The sequence below is a fragment of the Eschrichtius robustus genome, chromosome 1 (genome assembly GCF_028021215.1).
Source record: "Eschrichtius robustus isolate mEscRob2 chromosome 1, mEscRob2.pri, whole genome shotgun sequence".
NCBI classification, from domain to species: Eukaryota; Metazoa; Chordata; class Mammalia; order Artiodactyla; family Eschrichtiidae; genus Eschrichtius; species Eschrichtius robustus.
In genome coordinates, this window is record NC_090824.1 from 136,536,156 (window position 1) to 136,560,600 (window position 24,445).

Sequence of the window (24,445 nt, forward strand, 5' to 3'; positions counted from 1 at the left end):
CCATACTCCCATCTCTTTCTTTCTTCCACCTCCCACTTAAACTTTTCCAAAAAGTTATCTAAAATTACTCTCTCTCTTCCCTCTTCAACTCACTGCAGTCTGCTTTCCATCCCCACCACCGCACCAAAATACTCTGTGCTGAGATCACCAGTGAGCTCACATTGCCAAGTCCAGTGGGCACATTTAAGTCCTCATTCTCTGTTACCTCTCAGCAGCATTTGAAGTAGCTGTCTTCTGCTCCCCCCCAGCCCCTCCCCCTTACAATGAAATCTCATCTGGCTTCTATATCATCACACTTACGGCTGTTATTTTTGAATTTTCTTTGGGGGTTATCCTCTTCTCCCAGGTTCACCCACCAAGGCTACCTCCCCAGCTCACTCTAATTTCTTTTTGGGCTAGAGATTCCTATACTAGTAGTTCCCAAACAGACAAGAACAGCAGAATTCCCTTCTGTGTTCCAAACTTCTAAATTCAGCTACTTGCTGTATAGTATGCAGGCTAACAAAATATGGACTCATAATCTTCCCTCCAAAAGTTACACGTCCTCCAATATTGTCTGTCTCAATAAATGGCCCCACAAATCATTTGAATACATAAACCCAAAACCTCAAGATCCAAAATCCAATGTTTCATGCATATACCTTTATCTGCCTTCCCTGAAGCTACATCCTAATCCAGATCCTTATCATATCTTATTTTGTCCACAGCCCTTTAAACAGTCTCCTGGCATCCTGTACTGTTCTCCCCCCAGTGCATTCTCTATAGAGCAACCAGAACTACCTTTTATTTTTTTAAGTCAAATTTATTGAGGTTTGATTTATATACAGTAAAACACCTTTTTTTTAACTGTACAATTCTGTGAGTCTTGACAAATGCGTGCAGGCATATAACCACCACCACACAACATTTGGATTGTTTCCAGTTTTTGCCTATCAACCTTTGTGTACAGTGTTTAGTATAAACACGATTTTTCATACCTAGGAATGTGATCGCTGGGTTACATGGAAAGTTTATGTTTAACTTCATAAGAAACTGCCAAACTGTTTTCTAAAGTGGCTGAACCATTAGCATTCCCACCAGCATGATGTGGTAATCTCATTTGCTCCACATCCTCCCTAGCCCCAGTTTTTGGTTTTGTTTTAATTTATTTTAATCATTCTGATAGATGTATGGTGGTACTCATTGTAGTTTTAATTTGTATTTCCGTATGACTAATGATATTCCGGTGTTTATATACAATCCATTTACCTTTGGTGGAATATCTGCTCAAATCTTTTGCCTATTTATTTTTATCAGATTTGTTTTGTTGAATTTTGGAAGTTTTTTTTATATTCTGGACACAAAGTTCTTTGTCAGATATGTATTTTGCAAAATATTTCTCATCTGTGGCTTGTCTTTTCATTCTCTTATCAGTACCTTTGTCAGAACAAAGGTTTTTTTTTTTTTTTTTTTGAATATATCAGAATAGTTTATTTCTTTTCTAAGAGGGAAGAAAAATACAGGAGGAAAAAAGTCAATAGCTGTGAATTGAATTTTTTTTTTTAACATCTTTATTGGAGTATAATTGCTTCACAATGGTGTGTTAGTTTCTGCTTTATAACAAAGTGAATCAGTTATACATATACAAGAACAAAGGTTTTTAATTTCGATGAAGACCAAGTTATCTGTTTTTTCTTTTATGGATCATGCTTTTGGTGTTGTATCTAAGAACTCTCCCTATCCCAGGATTGCAAAGATTTTCTTCTATGTTTTCTTCCAAAAGTTTTGTAGCTTTACGTTTTGTACTTAGATCTGTGATCCCTTTTGAGTTCATTTTTGTGTATGGGGTGTGATGTATGGATCAAGGTTCATTTTTTTGCCTATGGATATTCAGTTTTTCTAGCACATTTGTTGAAGAGTATCCTTTTCACTTTTATCAAAAATCAGCTAACTATATTTGTGTGGCTCTATTTCTGTTCTCTATTCTGTTCTATGTCTATTCTGATCTATATCTGGGGTCAACAACCTTTTTCTTTAAAGAACCAAATCATAAATATTTTAGGTTTTGCAGGCAAAAAAGCAAAAACCAAGATATTATATATAGGTACTTGTATAATGAGAAAGAAAATAAATTTCCATGAATTTTTTTGACAAAATTCAAAATATAAAAATTGAGTATAGTTTTTTGTAACACAGCTCTACTTAATAAGAAGAATGGAATTCTTTTTTGGGAGAGGGATAGTTTGTGCTAAGATCACCAATGATTAATTTTGCTTAATTCGGGTTCAAAGTTAGTGCTTCCTGTCATCAAAATCGATTACAAATGTTCATCTATTGATGCATATCTGTAATGAAATTTCACATATTTTTATCTTTGAAAATGTCTTTTCGGGACTTCACCGGTGGCTCAGTGGTTAAGAATCCACCTGCCAATGCAGGGGGCATGGGTTCGATCCCTGGTCCAGGAAGATCCCACATGCCACGGAGCAACTAAGCCCGCGAGCCACAACTACTGAGCCCGTGTACCACAACTACTGAAGCCCACACGCATAGAACCCGTGCTCCTCAACGAGAGAAGCCACTGCAATGAGAAGCCCGTGCACCGCAACGAAGAGTAGCCCCCGCTCGCCAAAACTAGAGAAAGCCCGCACACAGCAATGAAGACCCAACGCAGCCAAAAAAAAAAAATTTATTAAAAAAAAGAAAATGTCTTTTCACACATGTGATTCATGTAGCAGTGGAAACGCTGCAATTTGTAGAGTGCGGAAAAGCACTGCAAAGTGATGAGAGTGCCACATAGTTTGTCATAACTACTCAGCTCTCCATTGTAGCACAAAAGCCACCAGAGACAATATGCAAACAAGTGAGCCTGGCTATGTTCCAATAAAGCTTTATTTATGGGCACTGCAATCTGAGTTTCATATAATTTTCACTTGTCACAAAATACGTAAAAAAATTTTTTTTCAACCATTTAAAAAACATCTTTAGCTTAGGGACATACGAAAACAGGCAACAGGCTAGATTTGGCCTATGGGTTGTAGTTTGCGTATCCCATTTCCCCCATCTATGTTTCTATCCTTCTGCCAATACCACATTATCAGGATTACTGTAGCTAAAAAGTCTTGAAATCAGGTAATGTGAGTCCTCCAACTTTTTTCTTTTTTGAAATTGTTTCTGGCTATTTTAGTTTCTTTGCCTTTCCATATACATTTTAGAATCAGCTTGTTGATTTCTACAGAAAATCCTACTCGGATTTTGGTTAGAATTACATTTAATCTGCAGAGCAGCTTGGGGAGAATTGACATCTTAACAACATTGAGAGAACTTGATATATTGCTCTATTTAGGTCTTTGATATCTTCAGTCTTTTATAGTTTTCCGCATATAGATTTTAGATTTTGCACGTTTTGTTAGACTTATACCTAAGTATTTCATGTTTTTTGGTCAGAGCTGTCTTTTTTAAATGCCGATTATATCATCTTGTTTCCCCTGTTTAAAACCCTTTGGTGGGTTCCCGCTGTTCTTAGGATGAACACCATAATCTTTAAAAGCTTATAAAAGGCCCCACATGCTCTGGACCCTACTCTCTTTTTCAGCTTAATTTTATGCCATTCTTTCCCTTGCTCAAAATGTTTCAGTCTCAGACTAGCAGGAAATGGTTTTATCAACTAAGGGATATAGCTTTTAGAATATCTGAAAGAGTAAATAAATATTTTCAAACAGACACTTGAAAAATATATTTTTACTTTATTGAAAAAAGCCATTCAGTGGTCTCCAGCAGAGAGTGAACTTAGATTTTGGCCGAGTCATTGGGCTCTCTGTGTGGAATTCTTTGATCTTTGTCTGCACTTCTTCCACTGAGGCAAAGTGCTCTATGAGTGTTGTTTACAAGGGGCGTAGCTCTGTATATATTAACTAAAGAAAATGTTCTTTCCTTCCTTATAAATGTGCTGAAACTTGGCTAAAGGCTGCGTTTCTGACCAAACCAAGGATACTGTCACTGTCATTGTACATGAATGAAGTTAAACTTTTCAGCTATTAAAATAGTTCTTACATGTACATGCCTACTGCCAGCTTTATGATAATATCCGAAGTGGAAATGTAAGACTGTAGTGGTGCTCTGTGGGAAGGTCTATAGCTATGTGCCTAAGAGAGAGACGAGAGAGAGAGAGAGAGAGCCATGAGATTATTTTTTAAAGATAAGCCTCAAAACCAGCACATTTAATCAACCAGTGTTTATCCAGCTCCTTATGCTAGACATATAGAGATGAATAAGATATAGCCTAGGCTTAAAGAAGCTCAAAAACTAGTGAGAAAACAGACAATTAAAAATGAAAGTGCTTATTCATGGAGGTTTGTCCAAGTGGCTTCGATGGTACCCAGGAGAAATGAATGGCCCAGCGGTATTTAGAGTATGATAAGACTAGTTGATTTTTAAGACATAAGGCTAGAAGGGAGGCAAGGACTATATCATGCAAACCTAAGGGGATTGTATTCCATCCTGTAACTCAGAGGTTCCATTACCTCAAGGCACATAGAATTACCTGGAGAACTTATTTAAAAATCAGATTCCTGGACTCTTCCCTTAGAGATTGACTTGGGTGTTTCCCCAGGTGGTTCTTACGTGTATAGCAACCCCTATCTGACATTTGGGAGCCAGTGCGTTAGGTAATATTGAACCACAGAATAGTTAAGCTAGGTAATAAGATGATCATGTTAGCATTTTAGAAAGAAAAATCTAATAGTAGTACAGAACAGTGGAGTCAACCTGAGAATTCATTAAAATGCAAATTATGATCCAGTAGGTCTGGGATTGGACCTAAGATACTACATTTCTTTTTTTTTCTTTTTTCTTTTTTAAAAATTTTTATTGGAGTATAGTTGATTTACAATGTTGTGTTAGTTTCAGGTGTACAGCAAAGTGATTCAGTTATACATATGTTCATTCTTTTTCAGATTCTTTAAGGATCTTGAGGATAAACTGCAAGTCTAAGATACTACATTTCTAACAAGCTTCAAGATGAGGCTGATACTGCTTGTCTGAGGACCATAATTTGAGTAGCAAGGGTAGAGAGGTTGGATTGGAAAGGGGTGAGACTACAGGCATGGAGATCAGTTAACAACCTATTGCAGGAATCTAGGCAAAAAATGGTGGGCATCTGAACTACTGGCAGTGTCTGGTAAGGGAAAGGAGTTCCAGTGAAATGTAGTAGATAAAATTGGCAAGACTAGGGACTTCCCTCGTGGTCCAGTGGGTAAGACTCTGTGCTTCCAATGCAGGGGGCCCAGGTTCGATCCCTGGTCGGGGAACTAGATGCCGCAACTAAGAAGTCTGCACGCCGCAACTAAAAAATGAGCCCACATGCCGCAACGAAGATCTGGCGCAGCCAAAATCAATCAATCAATAAATATTTTTTAAAAATAAAAAAAATTGGCAAGACTAATTTACAAAAGGATTTAGGATGTGGAGTTAGAAGTGAGGGGAGGGGTGTCAAGAATGGTCTGAAGGTTGAAGCTTAGCTATCTAGGTGGATGATAGTGACAGTAACTGAACTAGGATAAAGACAGAGGAAGAAGGTGGCCTGGAGGGTAGAGGAGGGCTGGTGAGAGTACAAAAGTTCCTTAGAGTTGAGAAAAGAGGTGGCCAGAAGATTAGTCCTGAATGCATTGTGTTTGAGGAGTCTATGAGATATCCAAATATAAAGGGTGGGCAGAAGAAGAGGGTTCCACAATGGACCAAGAAGTTTCAGGTTGGAGGATAACAGAAAGAACGGTTTCAAAGACATTTCTGGGAGGGGAAGCTCACAGTATCATTGTCACGGAGACATCAAGTGAAATGTTATACTTGGTTCAATGAGAGTGCATAAAATTATGGTTAAAAAACTAACATTCCAAAACCGCTGATTAGCTAAAGAGAGTTCATAAAGTGCCCAAATTAGTTTATCTCTCAATCTTTTAATTTAAGGAAAAGTTGGAGCCAATATTTTCAAATCATTCATCATGATAAGCCTCATAGTACCTTTTCCATTCAGATTTTCTTCTTCTCTCCCCCTTCCCCCAACAGATTGATCACACTTACAAGAGCTGCTATGAAACATAGGGGAGGTGAAAACTAACAGATGAAAGTTTTGCCATGCACTGAAAGGAAAGCGTTGTCTGTGAAGTTCTATTTTAAAAAATGTCTGCTTGTAATACCTTTACTGAACACGTTTGGAAACCTGGTGAATGCAAGAACTGCTTTAAACCTAAAAGCTTACATCAGCTCCCCCCAGACCCTGAGAAGGCACCCATCACCCATGGCAATAAAACTAATGCCAATCACAGTAACAACCACCGAATCAGGAACACCGGAAATTTCCGGCCTCCTGTGGCTAAAAAACCCACTATAGCTGTGAAGCCCACTATGATGGTGGCAGATGGGCAAAGTATGTGTGGTGAGCTTAGTATCCAAGAACACTGTGAGAACAAACCTGTCATCATAGGATGGAACCGTAACAGGATGGCCTTGAATCAGAAACCACTTAATAATAATAATGAAGATGATATTGAAGGATTAAGCCATGTTCCTAAGCCTTATGGGAATAATGATAGTGCAAAGAAGGTATCAAATAACAATAGTGGACTAACTGAGGTGTTAAAGGAGATAGCAGGCTTGGATACCACCCCTCAAATAAAAGGAAATGAAACAAACTCCAGAGAAACATTCTTAGGAAGAATAAATGATTGCTATAAACGATCACTGGAAAGAAAGCTTCCACCAAGTTGCATGATGGGCGGAATAAAGGATACTCAGGGCAAGCATGTTATTCTGAGTGGGAGCACAGAAGTGATCAGTAATGAAGGGGGTCGATTCTGTTACCCAGAGTTTTCTAGTGGCGAAGAGAGTGAGGAAGATGTGCTTTTGAGTAACATGGAGGAGGAGCATGAGAGTTGGGATGAGAGTGATGAAGAACTGCTGGCCATGGAGATTCGCATGAGAGGGCAACCTCGCTTTGCCAACTTCAGGGCAAACACTTTGTCTCCTGTTCGATTCTTTGTGGACAAAAAATGGAATACTGTCCCCCTGCGAAATAAATCTCTGCAAAGAATCTGTGCTGTAGACTATGATGACAGTTATGATGAAATCCTGAATGGTTATGAAGAGAATTCTGTGGTCTCCTATGGACCAGGAAGCATTCAGAGCATGGTGTCATCTGACTCCACATCCCCAGATTCCTCTTTAACAGAAGAATCACGTTCTGAGACAGCCAGTAGTTTATCCCAGAAGATTTGTAATGTGGGAATAGCTCCTGGTAACCCGGGAGATTCTAAGGACATGAAGGAAAGTGAGCCCAATTATGAAAGCCTCTCTGGTAATAATCAGGAGAAGGACTCATCACAAGCATCCAAAAGCTCAATAAAAGTTCCAGAGACGCACAAAGCAGTCCTTGCTCTCCGATTAGAAGAGAAGGATGGCAAGATTGCCGTACAAACTGAGAAGCAAGAAAGTAAAGCCCCTACAGATATTACTGGGCAATCAGTAACAATAAACCTCGTTCCTGTAGAAGAGCAAGCAAAGCCCTACCGAGTTGTGAATCTGGAACAGCCTTTGTGCAAGCCATATACTGTCGTGGATGTGTCAGCAGCCATGGCCAGTGAGCACCTCGAGGGCCCTATTAACAGTCCCAAGACGAAAAGCTCATCTTCTACTCCAAACTCTCCAGTGACATCACCCGCACTGACATCAGGACAAATAAGTGCCCATTTCCAAAAATCCAGTGCAATCCGCTACCAGGAAGTATGGACTTCCAGTACCAGTCCACGACAAAAGATACCTAAGGTGGAATTAGTTAGCGGTGGGACTGGACCAAATGTCCCTCCAAGGAAAAACTGTCACAAATCAGCACCTACTTCACCCACAGCTACAAACGTTTCCTCCAAAACCATCCCTGTTAAGTCACCTAATTTGTCTGAAATAAAATTTAATAGTTATAACAATGCCGGTATGCCACCTTTTCCAATTATCATTCATGATGAGCCAGCTTATGCTCGGAGTTCCAAAAATGCTATCAAAGTTCCCATTGTAATCAATCCAAATGCATATGACAATCTAGCCATTTACAAAAGTTTTCTCGGAACAAGTGGAGAACTTTCAGTGAAGGAAAAAACCACAAGTGTAATAAGCCATACTTACGAAGAAATAGAAACTGAAAGCAAAGTGTCTGATAACACCACTAGCAAACCCACTGAATGTCCCCAAGCTAAAGGGTTTTTAAACAGCACAGAGCGTAAGAGGGGTTCAGTGGCTCAGAAGGTTCAGGAGTTTAACAGCTGTCTTAACAGAGGTCAGTCCTCACCACAGAGGAGCTACAGTTCCAGCCACAGCTCCCCAACAAAGCTCCAGAGAACCACTCAAGAACCTGTGGCCAAAACAGAAAGCACTCAGGAGTCTCAGGTAGTGAGCAGCGGCAGCACCAGGGAGAAGGCGAGCACTGTGCTTTCTCAGATTGTGGCTTCTATCCAGCCGCCACAGTCTCCTCCAGAAATGCCCCAGTCTGGCCCGAAAGCTTGCAGTGTGGAAGAGCTGTATGCCATTCCTCCCGATGCCAGTGCTGCTAAGAGTACACCAGTCCGGCCCAAGTCTCTCTTCACATCCCAGCCCAGTGGTGAGGCTGAAGCACCTCAGACCACAGAAAGTCCTACCACCAAAGTACAGAAAGATCCACTCACAAAGCCAGTCACCACCCCGCCCTCCAAATTAGTGACTAACCCCCAAAGTGAGCCGCCACCCCCCTTCCCCCCACCACGCTCGACTTCCTCCCCTTACCATGCAAGTAACCTTTTGCAGAGGCATTTCACCAACTGGACCAAGCCAACTAGCCCTACCAGGTCAACGGAAGCTGAATCAGTTTTGCACTCTGAAGGCAGCAGGCGGGCAGCTGATGCAAAACCTAAACGCTGGATATCATTTAAAAGTTTCTTCCGCCGTCGGAAAACAGATGAAGAGGACGACAAAGAGAAAGACCGAGAGAAAGGGAAACTGGTGGGCCTGGATGGCACAGTTATCCACATGCTGCCCCCTCCTCCAGTTCAGCGCCATCACTGGTTCACAGAGGCAAAAGGAGAGTCCAGCGAGAAGCCAGCCATCGTCTTCATGTACAGGTGTGACCCTGCCCAAGGCCAGCTCAGTGTGGATCAGGGCAAAGCCAGGGCAGAGCAGTCAGCAGTCACAGAGAAGGGCAGAGCAGAGGATGGGTTACTACAGGACTCAGAGAAGAAGAAAAGGAGTCATTCTTCTCCATCACAGATTCCTAAGAAAATTCTCAGGTATGTAAAATATCCTGGCAGAATGTGGGAATTTTTTTAAACACATTTTCAGTTGCTAAGTTTTTTGCATCTTTAAGATTGTTTGAGAGCCATTTTTGTTTGTAAGTAGCACTCAGCGGCCATCATCTATCTTTTCAACTGCATTTCAAGATTAGAATATTATTAAAGTGATCTTATTGCACTGAACAAGGCTTATGGCCTTGGATCTTTAGCTAAAGTAGCCTGCTGCATTCTGGTAAATGCAGAGGGGCTTTAACAGAAAAGCAAATCCATAATACTTTAAGAGCAATAAATAATTTGTTGCTTTGAACTGCTATGATAGTGTAAGGAAGAAATAGGATCAAATGAATAAATGGTGATACTATTCTTTCCTTTACTATAAATGAAATCAAACTCTTAAGCTTTTTTTTTTTTTTTTTCGGCTTTCACCACGGTGTTATCTCTATCTGCATTATTTTTTTTAAGGGAATATTTGTTTTTTTATTTCTGTCTCTTTCTGTCCTTATTTCATGTGTTGTGGAAAGGTGGGGGAAAGGGCAAGCAGTTTATAGTTTTTTAACATGTAGGTGAAATAAGAGAAGTTGGTTACTGAGATTGAGACCCAGTGATATAATTCTCAATCCAACTAGGCAAATTGTACACCCACACCAGTTCTCTAAGCATCAGTTTTCTTTAATACTTGAATAACTGTTTATTGATCACCTACGCTGTATAAGGCACATCCCAAATATTTATCTCAAATCCTTGTAACAGCCCTACAAACTGAAAATTAGAGAAATTAGAATTGGCCAGATTCACACAGTTAGTAATTGTCAGAGGGAGAATTCAAACCTTGATCTGTCTCACTGTAAAACTGGTATTCTTCCTATAATGTTGCATTGTTAATGAACATAAAATCAAACAAAATTTTTATATTTTCACTTGTAATCATTCACGTAAACATTTATGTTTAGGAAGCCTAAGTTTTTTCTCTCTCATTTGTATTTTAATCAAAATTAATGTACTGCCAATAAAAACAAGGAACTGTTATCCAAGTTTGTATTAGCAAATGGGGTGATTTCCTTATATCCTCTGTCCTTTCTGTTCTTAGCAAAGATATGCCCTGAGTATTCCATTCATCTGATTCTGAGTCTTCCTCCCTCTTGATTTACAGTGAGCCTTCTCTACCAGGCCTGGCTTCCTCCCAGCAAAGACAGAAAACTCTGATTCAGAGCAGATTCTCTCACCAGCTTTTCTTTAGAAAAGTGTAAATAAAAATGAACACTTAATGCCTTCACTTTTTTACCAAAATGCCAGGAAGTTTTATATATATTCTTTACTAAAATAAGCTTTTTACATACCCCCAACTAGTCAAAATGCTAACAAGTTCCTATTTTCCTTAAATCCATGTAATAACAAAGCAAGTAGAATAGTGGGATATATTTCTGGGTAGAATAAGCTTGTCATTGGTAGTTGAAAGTAGTAGTAATAAAACACATGTATTGCAGGTTGCTGTTTTATTTAGAAAAGAAGCAATTTAAACAGCACACGGTTGGAGTTACCTATGACGGAATGGCAGATAGTTCTTGCAGATCAATAAATGGCTTTACTCCTCATTAAGTATGGCTGTGGTGTATTTATCCGCATCCTGGAAGGCAGAGTCAAGGAATAATTCGGCTTCTCTTCTGTGGAATGAGATTTCTCTACTTCGGCTGCGTGCCACTGTATATAGGCTTGAGGATAGCCTGGGTCCTTGGTATGGCAGACCTCTTACTATACAGCTTATATTTGCACAGATTTGCTTGTATATGGGCCAATCGTATCTTCCAAAATTTATTAGTTCTTTATAGGTAACATCCATGTATCCAAATGGTGCGGCACATTTGCCCCATTGGTTGTCAAATTTAACCATGCATCACAATATCTGGAGGGCTATTAAAACACAAATTGCTGGGCCCCACCCCCAGAGTTTTTGATTCAATAGGTCTGAGTTGGGTCCTTTCTAACAAGTTCCCAGGTGATGTGATGGTGCTGTTGCTAGTCCTGGGGCCACACTTTGAGAACCACTGGTCTTCCCACCATTCTTAAAATACGTACTGTAGTCTAAGTAAAGCAAATTTGAGGTATTAAGCTTTTTGTAGAGGCACATTGGAATTTTCACATTTCACAAGGTCCCAGACTAAGTAGAAAAAGAGGTATTAGTATTAAATAGGTTTTTTTTTTAACTTTTTAGATAGTTTAAAACTTGAATACTCATGTTGAAGAATATGCACCATTTGCTTTTCCAACAGTTACTTCATTTACTTGGATGCACCATTAGTATTTACTTGAAGCATCTTTGAGAGGAAAAACATTACTGTCAAATGTCAACATTTGTGTTTCCGGCTTGATGGCAGTGTAATCATTAAATTACCATCCCACGGCTGGGAACACATTGCTGGAAGAAATGAAAATGCAAGTTTTTCTATAAGTAAATGAAGATTCCAAATCTAAACGGTATATAAGGAATGAAAAATACTCTACTGAAGGCCAAACTCTAGGCTCTGAAAGATGAGGGACTTTGTAGAGTCTTGCATTATGAAATGAGATTGTTATGAAGTTCATTTATTTGCCTGTTCAGGTGACATAAATTGAATATCTTAACTGTGCTGTGTATGTGCCATAGGGGTAAATAGGGGGAAGGATTACCATACTGCTGAAATAGTGGGCTTGGGTTTGACTTCAGCTTCAGCTACCTAACTGGTCCTTCAGTGTACAGTGGCTGTAATGATACCTATCACATAGAATTGATTTGAGGATATAATAAGAAAATATGTAAAAGACTTAGCACAGAGTCTGACACATAGTGGGTGCTTGAAAATGATACTAGCCCCTCTGCCCTCAATGTGATAAATGCTAAAACAACGTATGTTCAGAGTGGCACAGAAGCGCAAAAAACAGAGCGATTAAATCAGCTTAAAAGACATGAAATCAGCTTTTCAGAGATGAAATACAAACCAGATCTTAAAAGACAAATAAGATTTTGCCAGCTGGCTGAGGAAGACACTGTAGGCAAAAGGAACAATATATGCAGTCACAGATGATGACGACAAACAGAAGCAGGACAGGTGACTGGAAAAGGATAATGAATAGACCAGTGGTTCTTCAAACGTGGTCCATGCAAGGTCAAATAGTGACCATGTAAAAGTCACCATTTTCATAATAATACTAAGACATTATTTGTCTTTTTCACTGTGTTGACATATGCACTGATGATGCAAAAACAATAATGGGTAAAACTACTTATACCTGCACAAATCAAAACCGTGGCACCATATGGTACTAGTAGTTTTAAAAAACAAACACCAGTTTCACTTAAGAATGTCCTTGATGAAGTAGTAAATTTTATTAAATCTCAACCCTTGAATATATGTCTGTTTAAAAATTCTGTGTGATAAAATAAGAAGTACACAGGGAGTACTTACGCTGCATACCAAAGTATGGGTGTCTTAAGGAAAAACTCTTGTAAAATAGTTTGAGTTTCAAAATTTGAATTACAAAGCTGAACCAGCACCTTTTTCATGGACCAACTTGAAAGAACAAGGGGCACAGACCAGCTGTGGTTATACAGGCTTGGGTGTTTGGCAGATATTTTCTTAATGAACATAGTGAGCCTATTACTTCAAGGAAAACAACTGACAGTATTTGTTGTCAATGATAAAATTCATGCTTTCAAGCAAAAATAAGAATTTTTGCAAACTTGTATCTGCTACCGTGACAGCTTCCTAATACTTAAACATTTCTTCTGATGAGATTGGTGCTGGCATTAGCAAAAAAGATTTTTAAAATTATATAATGAAATGTGTCAATATTTGGAAGATCCACATAACTCAGTGAACCGGTTATTTCCAAATGACCCAATGCAGGATGTTACAGAATTATGCATGAGTAAAAGATCCATTGAAACTGCAAGTTAGAACAAGGGATTTAATGTAACTGAGTACAAAAAGTTCATTGGTATGGTTTCAGATTCCATATTGCAAGTAACTTTTAAGAAACTACCACTTGCCAAGTTCTGATATAGTACCAAAGAAGAATATCCACGATTATCTAGAAGACTATAAATACTACCTTTCCCACCTACATATCTGGATGAGACCAGATCTTTTTCATACACTTTAACCGAAGCAACATATCACAGCAGATCAAATGCAGAGGCACATATGAGCATTCAGCTGTCTTCTATTAAGCCAGATATTAAAGATATTTGAAAAAAATATTATTTTGGTTAATATTTAAAGTGTTTACTATTTTTTAATGAATTAATTATTTTTTTAATTTTTCAGTTTTAATTTCTGATATAATAAATGTCAATAGATATAATCCACATAAACAAGAACCCTCACAGTTCTCAATAATTTTTAAGAGAAAAAAAAGTTTGAGAACTGCTGAGAAAGACTGAAGAGCCTTGCATGCTACGTTGAAATGTTTGGCCTTTATGTTGTAGATTTTGTAGCAGAAACAGTTTTTAAGGATGAAAGTAGTGTGATTTTCTTTTTTAAATAAAATCTCTACTGGCAGCAGTATTAAAAATGAACTGGAAGGGGAAAATATTGGTGACAGGGATACCAGTCAAATTTTGGCTCAACTATGTATCCATAGGCATCATTTCCATCCGGCTAGTCTGGATCAAGAGAAATTAATTTAGTGATTAGTCTGGTCTGTGACCAGGTGGGAATTTCTCCATTATCGTTTTTAAAAGCACTAGTTTACCTACCATCTCTGCAACTCTTTGGTGTCCATAGCATGGGGAATAATATTGCGTAGTGAGAAAAATGCAAGCACTGGAGTCAGACAGACAAAAATTTGAATTCTGATTGTACCACTGGTAGTTGTGTGACTTTTGACTTAACCTCTCTGAGCTGAAGTTTCCCAACGTGTATCACAGTGATGATAATACCTACCTTATAGAGATATTATGAGGACTAAATAGATATCTGTAAAGCATCTAGCACAGTACCTAGCAATAACAGTTGACCTCTTTACAAATTATGCTTAGGACATCAGAATTTAAGATAATCCTTGCTTAATGTTTCCCCCTTGCATACTATTCTTAGAACAGCTAAGTGATCTTTCTTAAATGTAAACCCAGTCATATCCGCAAACTGAAGAAGGCCCTATATATGTGACCTCTGTCTACCTGATGAATCTTACTTACCCTCTTGCTCATGTACCTCCGGTTATTCAGGCTTGCTTTCTTTCTGAGTGCCTTGTTTAAAATGTTGACTGTGGAAATGTTACCACCTTTTAATGGAGGACCACCTTGTAATCCCAAATCTATTTACTTCTCTCCATCTCTGCTTCTACCACTTTTAATGGAGACTATCTTAAAATAGTTCCTTTTATTTATTTTCCTTAAAAAAATTTTTTTTTAATTTTTGGCCACACTGCACAGCTTGTGAGATTTTAGTTGCCTGACCAGGGATTGAACCTGGGCCCTCAGCAGTGAGAGCAAAGAGTCCTAACCACTGGACTGCCAGGGAATTCCCCTCTTTTTATTTTAAACTTTTTATGATAGAAAATTCTAAACATATACAAAAGTAGATAGATTCATAAAATGAACCACCACTTACCCCAAAACCACGCTTCAACAGCTATCAATTTATGGCCAATCTTGTTTCATCTATACCTCATCCCATTCCCCCCATTATTTTGAAGCAAATACCAGGCATCATTTCATTTGTAAAAATTTCAGTAGGTATCTCTAAAAGATAAGTGTTTTTTTTTTTCCCCTCATAACCATATGCCTAAAGGGTTCTTTAAACTTTAATGGCTAACCCCTGGCTAAACATCATCTGGTATCAAGATTTTAAATATTACATACATTCTTTTGACTCCCAAATTTATATCTCCACTCCTGATCTCTTTCCCCCATGATTCACATACAACTATCCACTTGATATCTCCACTTGAACATCAACTGGACATCTCAGATGAAACGTGTTCAAAACATAACTCTTGATTTTTCCCTACAAATCTATTCAATCCCAAGCCTTCCCTTGATAAATGGTCCCACCATCCATCTAGTCACTCAGATTAGAAAACTAGGCGTCATCTTTGATTTTTCTCTTCCCTTCATCCCCTACACCCAAAATATCATAAAGTGTTTTCCTAATTGATCTCCCTGCCTAATCGCTTGCCTCTTCTAATCTAGTCTCTCTGGAACAGCCTTGTACTCTTTCTAAAATGCAGATCCCATTGTTTCAACACAGTGAAGGAAGTCCCTATACAATCTGACCTCTAACTACCAGTATAACCTGTCTCCTACACACCACCTTGCTCATAAACTTCTCACAATAGGAGTTTTCTTTCTGTTCTTCAAAAGTGCCAGGCCTAATCCCTTTTTATCAGCTATTCACTCTGTTTGGTATGCTTCTTTCAGATCTTTGCATGGCTGGCTCCTTGTCATTCAGCTCTCGATTTAAATGTCACTCCTTCAGAAGATTCTTCACTGGCTGCCCAATTATAAGAAACTCCCCCCACTCTCAGTCACTCCCCATCACGTCGCATCATCTTTTTTTATTTTAGATTTATTCACATGTTTATCACTTTTTTTTTTTTTTAACTATTCCATCTTTATTTCATTCTTCCCTTCTGGATTCAATTTACTTCTTCCCAAAGTATATACCCTTTTAGTAGTCTTTTCAGTAAACTGGTGGTAAATTCTTGATTATTGACTAAAATCGTATTTATTTCATAATTGGTAGGCAACATCTATTGCCAATCACATACATGTCCTTAAAAATTTAGCTCAAGGGACTAAGACTCCATGTCTAACTAAGGGTTAAGACTCCATGCTTCCACTGCAGGGGGCATGGGTTCAATCCCTGGTCAGGAACTAAGATCCCGCATGCTGCACAGCACAGCCCATAAAAGAAAAACAAAAAAATTTTAGCTCAAAAATTTTCTTTCTAATCAATTAGAAAAACAGTCAATGACTAAGAAAATCACTGTAACTTGCCTGAAATAACTATAACACTCTCAACCAAAGTTAAGGATATCGTTTGCCCCCTGAATGGCCTCTTGACCTTTGACTAACCTTTCTAGCTCCACCAGCCCTGAACATCATGTTCCTAATTAGCAAAGACCCCTACCATGTATCCATCCTGGATACCATATAAGTCCAGTTTCTTTAGGACTCCCAGAACCATTTCAGGAATCCAGCTATGCCTTACACTGCTGGGATTCTGTCCAAACCTCAGTCAACTTCTGTTCTGGACACGCAGATTAGATTTGGCACACCTTTGCTCCCTTAGGAATGCTAGTCATCTGTATAAGCCTTCTTATACCCTTCCAAGACCATTTTGATCTTCTTAGAGTCCTTAGAACTCAGCTATATTCCTAAATAATCCAGGAGTCAATCCTCGGAGTCCCTCTAATCCACTCCAAGGTTCAGGGGTATAGACCAGGAATTGGCAAACTGTGACCTGTGGGCCAAATCTGACCTTTCACCTGTTTCTATAAATGAAGTTTTATCGGAAAACAGCCACACTCATTTCTTTTTACATGTTATCTACACCTGCTTTTGCACCATACCAACAGGGTTGAATAGTTGTAACAGACACCATATGGCCTGTAAAGCCTAAAATATTTACTGTCTGACCCTTCACAGAAAAGTTTGCTGACCCCTGGACTAAGTTATAATATCTGATTTCTCTGTAGTCATCAGGCATGCTAGTGGCCTATAGCCATTCTGGTCAAACACTAGTCAGGTTTGCTACTCACTAAAATAACCAGAGTCTGAGTCTCTTTATATACATGTGTGTATGCACACAGAGTATGGGAAAAGAAAGTCCAAATACTTCTTAGATTATGGTACAATGTGATGTCCTTCTCTCTGGAAAGTTCAGCTAGAATTTTTTTTTAATGTTTATGCTCCAGTTATATATCTTTTTTTTTTTTTGTATGTACAATCTTTTTAAAAAAATTTTTTTAAGAACACTTTTTTTAATTGAAGTATAGTTGATTTACAATGTTATATTAGTTTCAGGTGTGCTCCAGTTATATCTTAATTTGCATTATCTCTACTCTTTGCTAAGGCAACCTGTCAAAGTCATCTTTTCAGACCAAACTGGCCTTGAAGATCAAATTCCTATTTCTCATAAAGAAAAAAATCGGAGACAGAAGCTGAAAGTAGCAGCTCGTTCTCGTGATCATGTTCTTTGCTCTAAAGAAACTTCTGGACTATCAGCACATCTACATTTGCTAACATATTGTTCCTAAAGTTTAGATGAGTTCATAAAGTCCTTACTGTTGAATTTTTAAATAATCTTCTTTTAGAGAAAACTGATAAATATCTCACTTTATTGTAATCACAAAATGATGCAGAATGGTTATAGGGTGGTCTTCAGATAGCTTTATGTTCCTTTCTCTTTGGGAAGGTGATTAAAAATCCAGAGAAGTAAACTGACTTGTTTAGAGTCTCATAATGTATTACGAAGTGAAGAATCAAACTGAGAATTCCCCTACTTATTGGGTCAGTTTTGTTTCCTTGTTCGCCTAATGAATCTGAAGTTAAATACCTGTATCTTATTATATAATTCATAATTTTCATTCACATTACCTCAGTTGTTCCAGTATCTCGGACAGTGCATTCTTCCTATCATAGGAAATTGAGAAACAGGCTCATCGACAGTACTAGGGCCACTCTGCAAGTAGGTGTCAGAGCCAGACTCTGACTTTAGAGATGTTTGGCCTGTTAGTAATTTTTGTTGCACTCTTTTGGTGATTGTTGAGTCTGTTGGTGTCTACCGTGTCTTTTATAAAGGCAGCCTAAGTGCAAGAAGGCATGTCTGTGACCACTAAGGGCCACAGTGATGCGTACTGATTCATTGATGTGTCGAGCAGTCTTAAAGTACTTAACATTGGCACAGTTGTTCACTCTCTTCGAAGCACTTTATGTGAAATTCCTAGTTAATACATACTTCTGTAAATGTCGCTACACCCATTTTATAGATGAATAATGGGAGACATGGACAGAGTAGCATTGGTGGCAGAGCTGAGATTAAATTTGAGTTACTTATTTCTAGGCCTTTATTCAAACCTCTAGGCCACAGTTTCAGTCAGTGATTATTTAATATAACTGTAGAATATTGATTAGAGTCATCAGGTGATATTTAAAGGTTTAACCCAGGACAAGCAGTTTATCCTCATATGGTGCCTCTATAATGGTGATTTGTTATTAGCAGGGAGAAAGGCTTGCCTGAAAAGAGCAAAGTGATGATAGCAGTGCACACTGATCCGCTCCCCACACCAACTCCTAGTTATCATGGAGAGAAACAGTCTCAAGAATCAGCCGTTGGCCTTTCTGTGCTGCTGGTGCATGGAGAAGCTCCACTCTGCATCAGGGAAGATGTCCTGTTCCTCTGACTTCCTAGTTGGGGAGAGGAACCCCCCTTTGGATGCTTCACATTGGAACCTGTCCCTATTCCATTCTCCATCGTGATATAGGCAGAAATTTTGCTGGGAGGGATGTAGATACAGATCCTGGTGCTGTTTTCTAGTGCCTTGCTGCCCAGATCCCATCTGATTTGATTTATTCAACACCCATTTACTGAGTGCTTTCTGTGATCCTCAGTCCCTGCTGCCTTAGCTCGGGCTCCATAACAAAATACCACAGACAGGTGTCTTAAACAGCAGACATTTATTTTCTCACAGTTCTGGAGGCCAGAAGTCTAAGATTAAGTTTCCAGCTGATTTGGTTTCTGGTGAGGGCTCTCTTTCTGACTCGATGGCCACTTTCTCATTATGTCCTCACTTTCCTCCATAATATATACAGAGAGAGAAACCACGCTCTCTGGTGCCTCTTCTTAAAAGGACACAAATCCTGTCTGACAGGGCCCCATCCTTACAACCTCATTTAATATTATTTCCTTAGAGGCCCCATCTCCAACTACAGCCACACTGGGGGTTAGGGTTTCCACATATGAATCTGGAGGGGACACAAACAGTCTATAACATCTGCCATGGGTGTTCAGAGAAGGAAGAGTCCCCATGGACAGTAAGACATCATGGGTAATGTGAGATTTGAATAGTCTTTAATGACTGGCTGCGTTTGGAATAGATGGAAAGAAGAAGGGAGGCAACTCTAGGAAGGGAAAGTAGGTACAGCAGAAACGTAGAATATGGTGTGTCCAAGGGACAGGGAGTTATGTAAATGCATTGTCTGGAGCTGAAGGATTATGTCTCAGAAAGTCTGGAATAAAGATAAAAACATATATTGCAGCCTCATGGTGAAGGGCTTTGAAGTCCTGCAGGTACTCTGGACCTGTCCTCAACAGGTCACAAGGATCAATGGCTGATATAGAACAGAGGAACAGCAGAACAAAAGAGAGATTTTAAGAAGAGTCCCCTGGCGGCGTGGGTAGAAGGTACAGGTGCTGTGGTCTGTCTTGGAGCAGCTTTTTCAGTTATAGGGGCCTGCCTTTTGTGTTCACCTCTGTCCTCTGTTGTTACAAAGAACTGAGATAGTACTGCATGTTGGAAGACTTATTGCTGGTGTCACAGATGCCATTTCCTATTTTCAGAGTGGTCTTCAGCCAGCCAGGCCTTCTAATAAAAATCATAAATGTCATACTAGGCCATATCCTCATTTCCTAACATTTTGTAAGTTTGTATAATTGTATTCTAAGGATAAACCTCAGAAGGTAAGGATTGGTCCCAAAGCACTCCCTCCCTTTTTTAATAGCCCATTATGAATCTCTTATCTGTGACTACTTAAATTATTTTATTTCCCCTGTTCAGCCATATTGCTTCTGAGCAGTGATGCTCCTTTACTTAAAATTTTCTTCTTCACTTCTTATACTTTACTCCTTTTATACTTAATTTCCCTCTTCTCTCTGCAGAGAGAGAGGCAGTAAAAAATAGTTTCTCAGATTGTGGCCCTAGGACCAACTGCATCAGAATCACCTGGGGTTGTTTGTATGAATGCAGATTCCTGGGTCATACCACAGAGCTGTAGAATCAATCCCTGGAGGTGAGGGCTGCAAATCTGCATCTTTAACAAGGTAATTCTTAGACATGTTAAAGTCTGATAACAATTGGCATAATATATTAGAACATAGGCTTTGAAGTCACTCAGACCTGGATTTGAATCCTGCTTTCACCACTTATTAGCTGTGTCATCTGGGACAAGTTACTTGAGCTCTGCTTCTTAGTTTCCTCATCTATAAACTGAGAGAATAATGTATCTGTTTAGAACACAGACTAGAGCTGAAGTGCTGGGTTTGAATCTCAGCTCCACCAGGTATTAGCTGTGTTACCTGAGGCAAATAACTTAACCACTCTGGACTTAGTATTTCTTCATTTGTAAAACAGAGATAATAACCTTGTATGACTTAAAAGAATTAATGTTAAGTGTTAAACAGGAGGGGAGGGGAAGGGATTTTTATACCCCTAGGATATATTTGGCAATGTCTGGAGACTATTTGATTGTCACAACTGGGGAAGCAGAGAGTAATTCCAACACCTATTGGATAGAAGGTAAGAGATGTTAGTGTGATTCTACTACGCACAGGACAGCCCTCCACGACAATTATCTGGTCCAAAATGTCAATAGTGCCACTGTTGAGAGACATGGCTTAGAACAGGGACATAATAAGCACTGTGTAAGTTTTGGCTGCTATTATCTTTTGCTATTATGGGAATAACAACCCTTACTCAGAGTATTATTGTTAGGAGATATATATTTAAGCACACAGTACCTAGCAGTCAGCAAATGTGGAGGTAGTGGTGGTGATTATTATTAGGAAGCCAAACATCTATAAACACAGTCTTTCTATACCAGAGCAGTTCCCATGTAAAGAAATCCTTTTGCAATGTAAACAATGACTTTGTTTAGAATTTTTCAAAAGAATGCATCTGTAATCATTAATACCCCACATTTCAATAATAGCTTTTTTCTTTTCAAAACACTTTTACTTCTTCATCTTCATAATCAAGCATTTATTCTTGAATCTTTACAATGCACCAGGCTTACCTAATGGTATCAGTGTGGTGGAAAGAACACGGATGTTAGAGTTGCATAGTATCGAATTCAGATCCTGACTCTGTCACCTAAGTACACACATAACCTTAGACAACTGATTTCACTTTTTTCAGTCTTGGTTTCCCTATCTGTAAAGTGAGAATAATCGCCTTTACCTCTTGAGGTGTTTTTGTGAGTTAAACAGAATAGTGTGCAGCTTGTGCAGTGTAGAGTAGGAATAGGTTCTGAGCAGTGTTGGTTCCTGTTCCCTCCCTATATCCATTCCTTCAGCGAGCCTGCCATGTTCTGGAGAGTTTAGCATACATAATCATCTCGCTTCCCCGACTCAAAGGGCAAACGGGCAGTTGAGGGAGATAAGAGGACATCGGGGAAAGGTGCAGTGACTCACTTCTCCAGAGCTTCTGGGCATGCGGGAAATGTCCAGGACCCAAAAATGACTGTTCCATATCGTCCTTAGGTTAGTCCTGTTAGAGAGGCGTGTTGATATTTTCTTCTCATACCTTGCCTTTCCAGGAAATAAACATCAATATCTGACCCCATTCTTTAGAAGTGAGCTAAGGCCAAATGGTGATGCTGAGAATCCCCTTCCACACCTCTGTTATTGAGAAAAGCAGCCCTATTTTTTTGCTCTTTTCCAAGATTAATTTATCTTTTCTGTTAATTTGTACAGATGCCATTCTGAATTTTTATTTCATAGGATTTTAAAACTGTAATTTTTCTTAGTATTGTGAAGGTGACAGTGATTTACAGTGGCCTGTGTTTTTATCTACTTTGCTGTCTTGCAGTCTAGTGCCTTGAAGACACTTTTAATTTGCTAAAGAAAAAATTTGTTAAAGAAAAAAAACACATTTGTTAAAGAAAAAAAATTGAAACTGTGCAGTATCTGGAAATTAGAGTCTATTCAAGACCTTGCACATGGCTGCCAGTCTTCCCCATCCCAAGACCTAGCCACTTCATTCACACCAGGAAGAGCTACCTTTGTCTGACCAGACTGTGTTAGACGTATTAGCAAGAACTCATCAGATCTCAGTTAAAGGTTAATCTCAGTCCAGGATAAGAAGTTTGAAGTTTTCAGTTAAAGACTACAGAAGGCTTAGTGGAAAATTGGAGACACTAAGATAGTGATCAATGGACACAACAACACTTTTCTACCTGAGAATGCCAGTAATTGGAAAGTGTAGCGAAATCAAGTAGATGACCTGGAAACTAAGATAGGATTAAGAAATGTCATATTGGTGGGAGGTCCTAGAGGTAGAGAGACAGAAGGAAATGGAGTTTTTCCCCCTTTTAGTAGATAAACAGTGTGGGATTCGATAACTTTGATCTTTCCTCCTCGTGTTGATTCACATCCCATTTCTGCAAAGGTTCATCATCCCCAGCAACTCTAGAAATAAGCAGCTTTGGAAACCAGTAATAAAACCATGAAATGCTGTTTCTGATTGCTTTGATCTGATCTTTAGGGGTAAAAGGAGGTTTTAAAAATCACGCATTTGCTTATTGGCTGACTTGGACAACTAAAGACAGATGCAGCTGCTGAAGAGAGCTGGCAAATGGGAATTTAGGATACCATTTGCCCCAAGAGGCAGATGGTCTCTATAGAAGCCTGATTTCATTTACTGTCCCTTCTGAAGCTGAATGAAGGTGGTTGAATTTGAAGAAAAAGTTGAACTGAAATCGTGGAAATACTTGGATACATAAAGGCCTTTAATCCTTTCTAATGTGGCATTTGATTTGCCTTTTAAAAAAGTATATTCAGACATTAACAGAATTTCTACCAAAATCTGTCTTGAATGAATATGCCAGGGGAAAAAAAAAAAATGATTATTTCATTTGATGGTGTAATGATTAATCCTACCACCTGGGTAAGCCAAGTGAGCTTCCCGCAGGAGATTGCTTCTGCGGCTTTGAATTATGTATGAATATTGCAGACTGTTGAGATATAAACTTACCAAGGGATTCATTTGTATTACAGACAAATCTGTAACAATGTTACCATTTCCTTTGAATACCGTAAGTTCATCCTCCATGTTCAGAAAATAAGATGTGTCTTTGTGGAGATTGCGACGTAATTTTTTTGTGTCAGGTCAGACATTACCAAATCTCAATTAAAAACTGGTCATTAATGAAAAGTTGGTCAAAGAGTTTGAGGTAAAAAGAAATGTGTGTTATCTCCCATTCTAAAAGCAGAACAAATGCTGAAGGTCCAGGAAAAGAGCAGGCAATGTCAGGGTTTGACCCAGCCTGATGATCAAGGACCTAGATGTCAATGCCGTAGTTATTACAGATATCCTACATTGCATTACAGAACTAGGGATTGTTTCAACATGAATTTAAATAGCAGGAATAGAAAAGCCATAACTTCCTCTCTGTGGGCCATGTATCAGTTAACAGTTCTGTTTTATAATAATGAATATCAACTTGTACTTATCCTGAAAAAAATCGTTAACCTTCATCATTATTTGCTACTTCAAGATGTGCTAAGATATATTGTATTAGAAATCCTAGTAGATTTCTTGTGATTTCATTTTAAATAATTTTTTTTTTAACCATCTATCTCATGGACAAAATGGGGGAACTTTTCATTTTCTCCATTATCTCCCTCCTGATGTTTTCATCTAGTTTGTACAGAAGATCAAAGTAATAGGGAAACAGAATCTGGGTTCTCTGATTCCTGTTTTGGTGTTTCCTCCATTACATCAAACATTTCCCAATGAAAAGTCAGTGGTGAACCACTTTGTTAGGAGATAAAGCCTGTATTTGGAAAGTGTCATATTACTATTTGGGAGGGTTTTCTGATTTTATATCTAAATATGAAACATTAAAAAGTCAATGGTCAAAAATTATATTCCCTTATAAAATTAATATGCCTAAGATAAATTAATTATAGGATTTTACTTCCTTTTTTCTTCCTGGACAATTTGTCTGTTTATACGTAGTGACTGAATCACCTTCTCTGATGCTGTTCTTGATTGATTCTTTTTCATTTTTTAGTCACAGCATGTTACCACATCTAAGCTTGAACTCTCAAAACCTCTTCCTTTCCCCTCTCTTTTACCATTTTAATCATACAAAGAGCTTTTCTTCCCTCCAGCATCAAGACATGACATATCGTTGATGCATTTTTTAAAATTCTTCCTTTTAGACACTGCTGTCACTG

General features: G+C 38.7%; 1 protein-coding gene across 13 annotated transcripts in view; it reads left to right on the forward strand.

Moving 5' to 3' along the window:
* The window catches only part of PEAK1 (pseudopodium enriched atypical kinase 1), a 301,070-nt gene that overhangs the window by 234,550 nt on the left and 42,075 nt on the right, over positions 1-24,445 (forward strand). For all 13 annotated transcript variants that reach the window (XM_068556176.1, XM_068556169.1, XM_068556116.1 and 10 more), the window contains one exon: positions 6,043-9,284. In XM_068556176.1, the coding sequence (XP_068412277.1) occupies positions 6,157-9,284 (3,128 nt within the window). In that variant the 5' untranslated portion in view covers positions 6,043-6,156. The remainder of the gene's footprint in view (positions 1-6,042; positions 9,285-24,445) is intronic.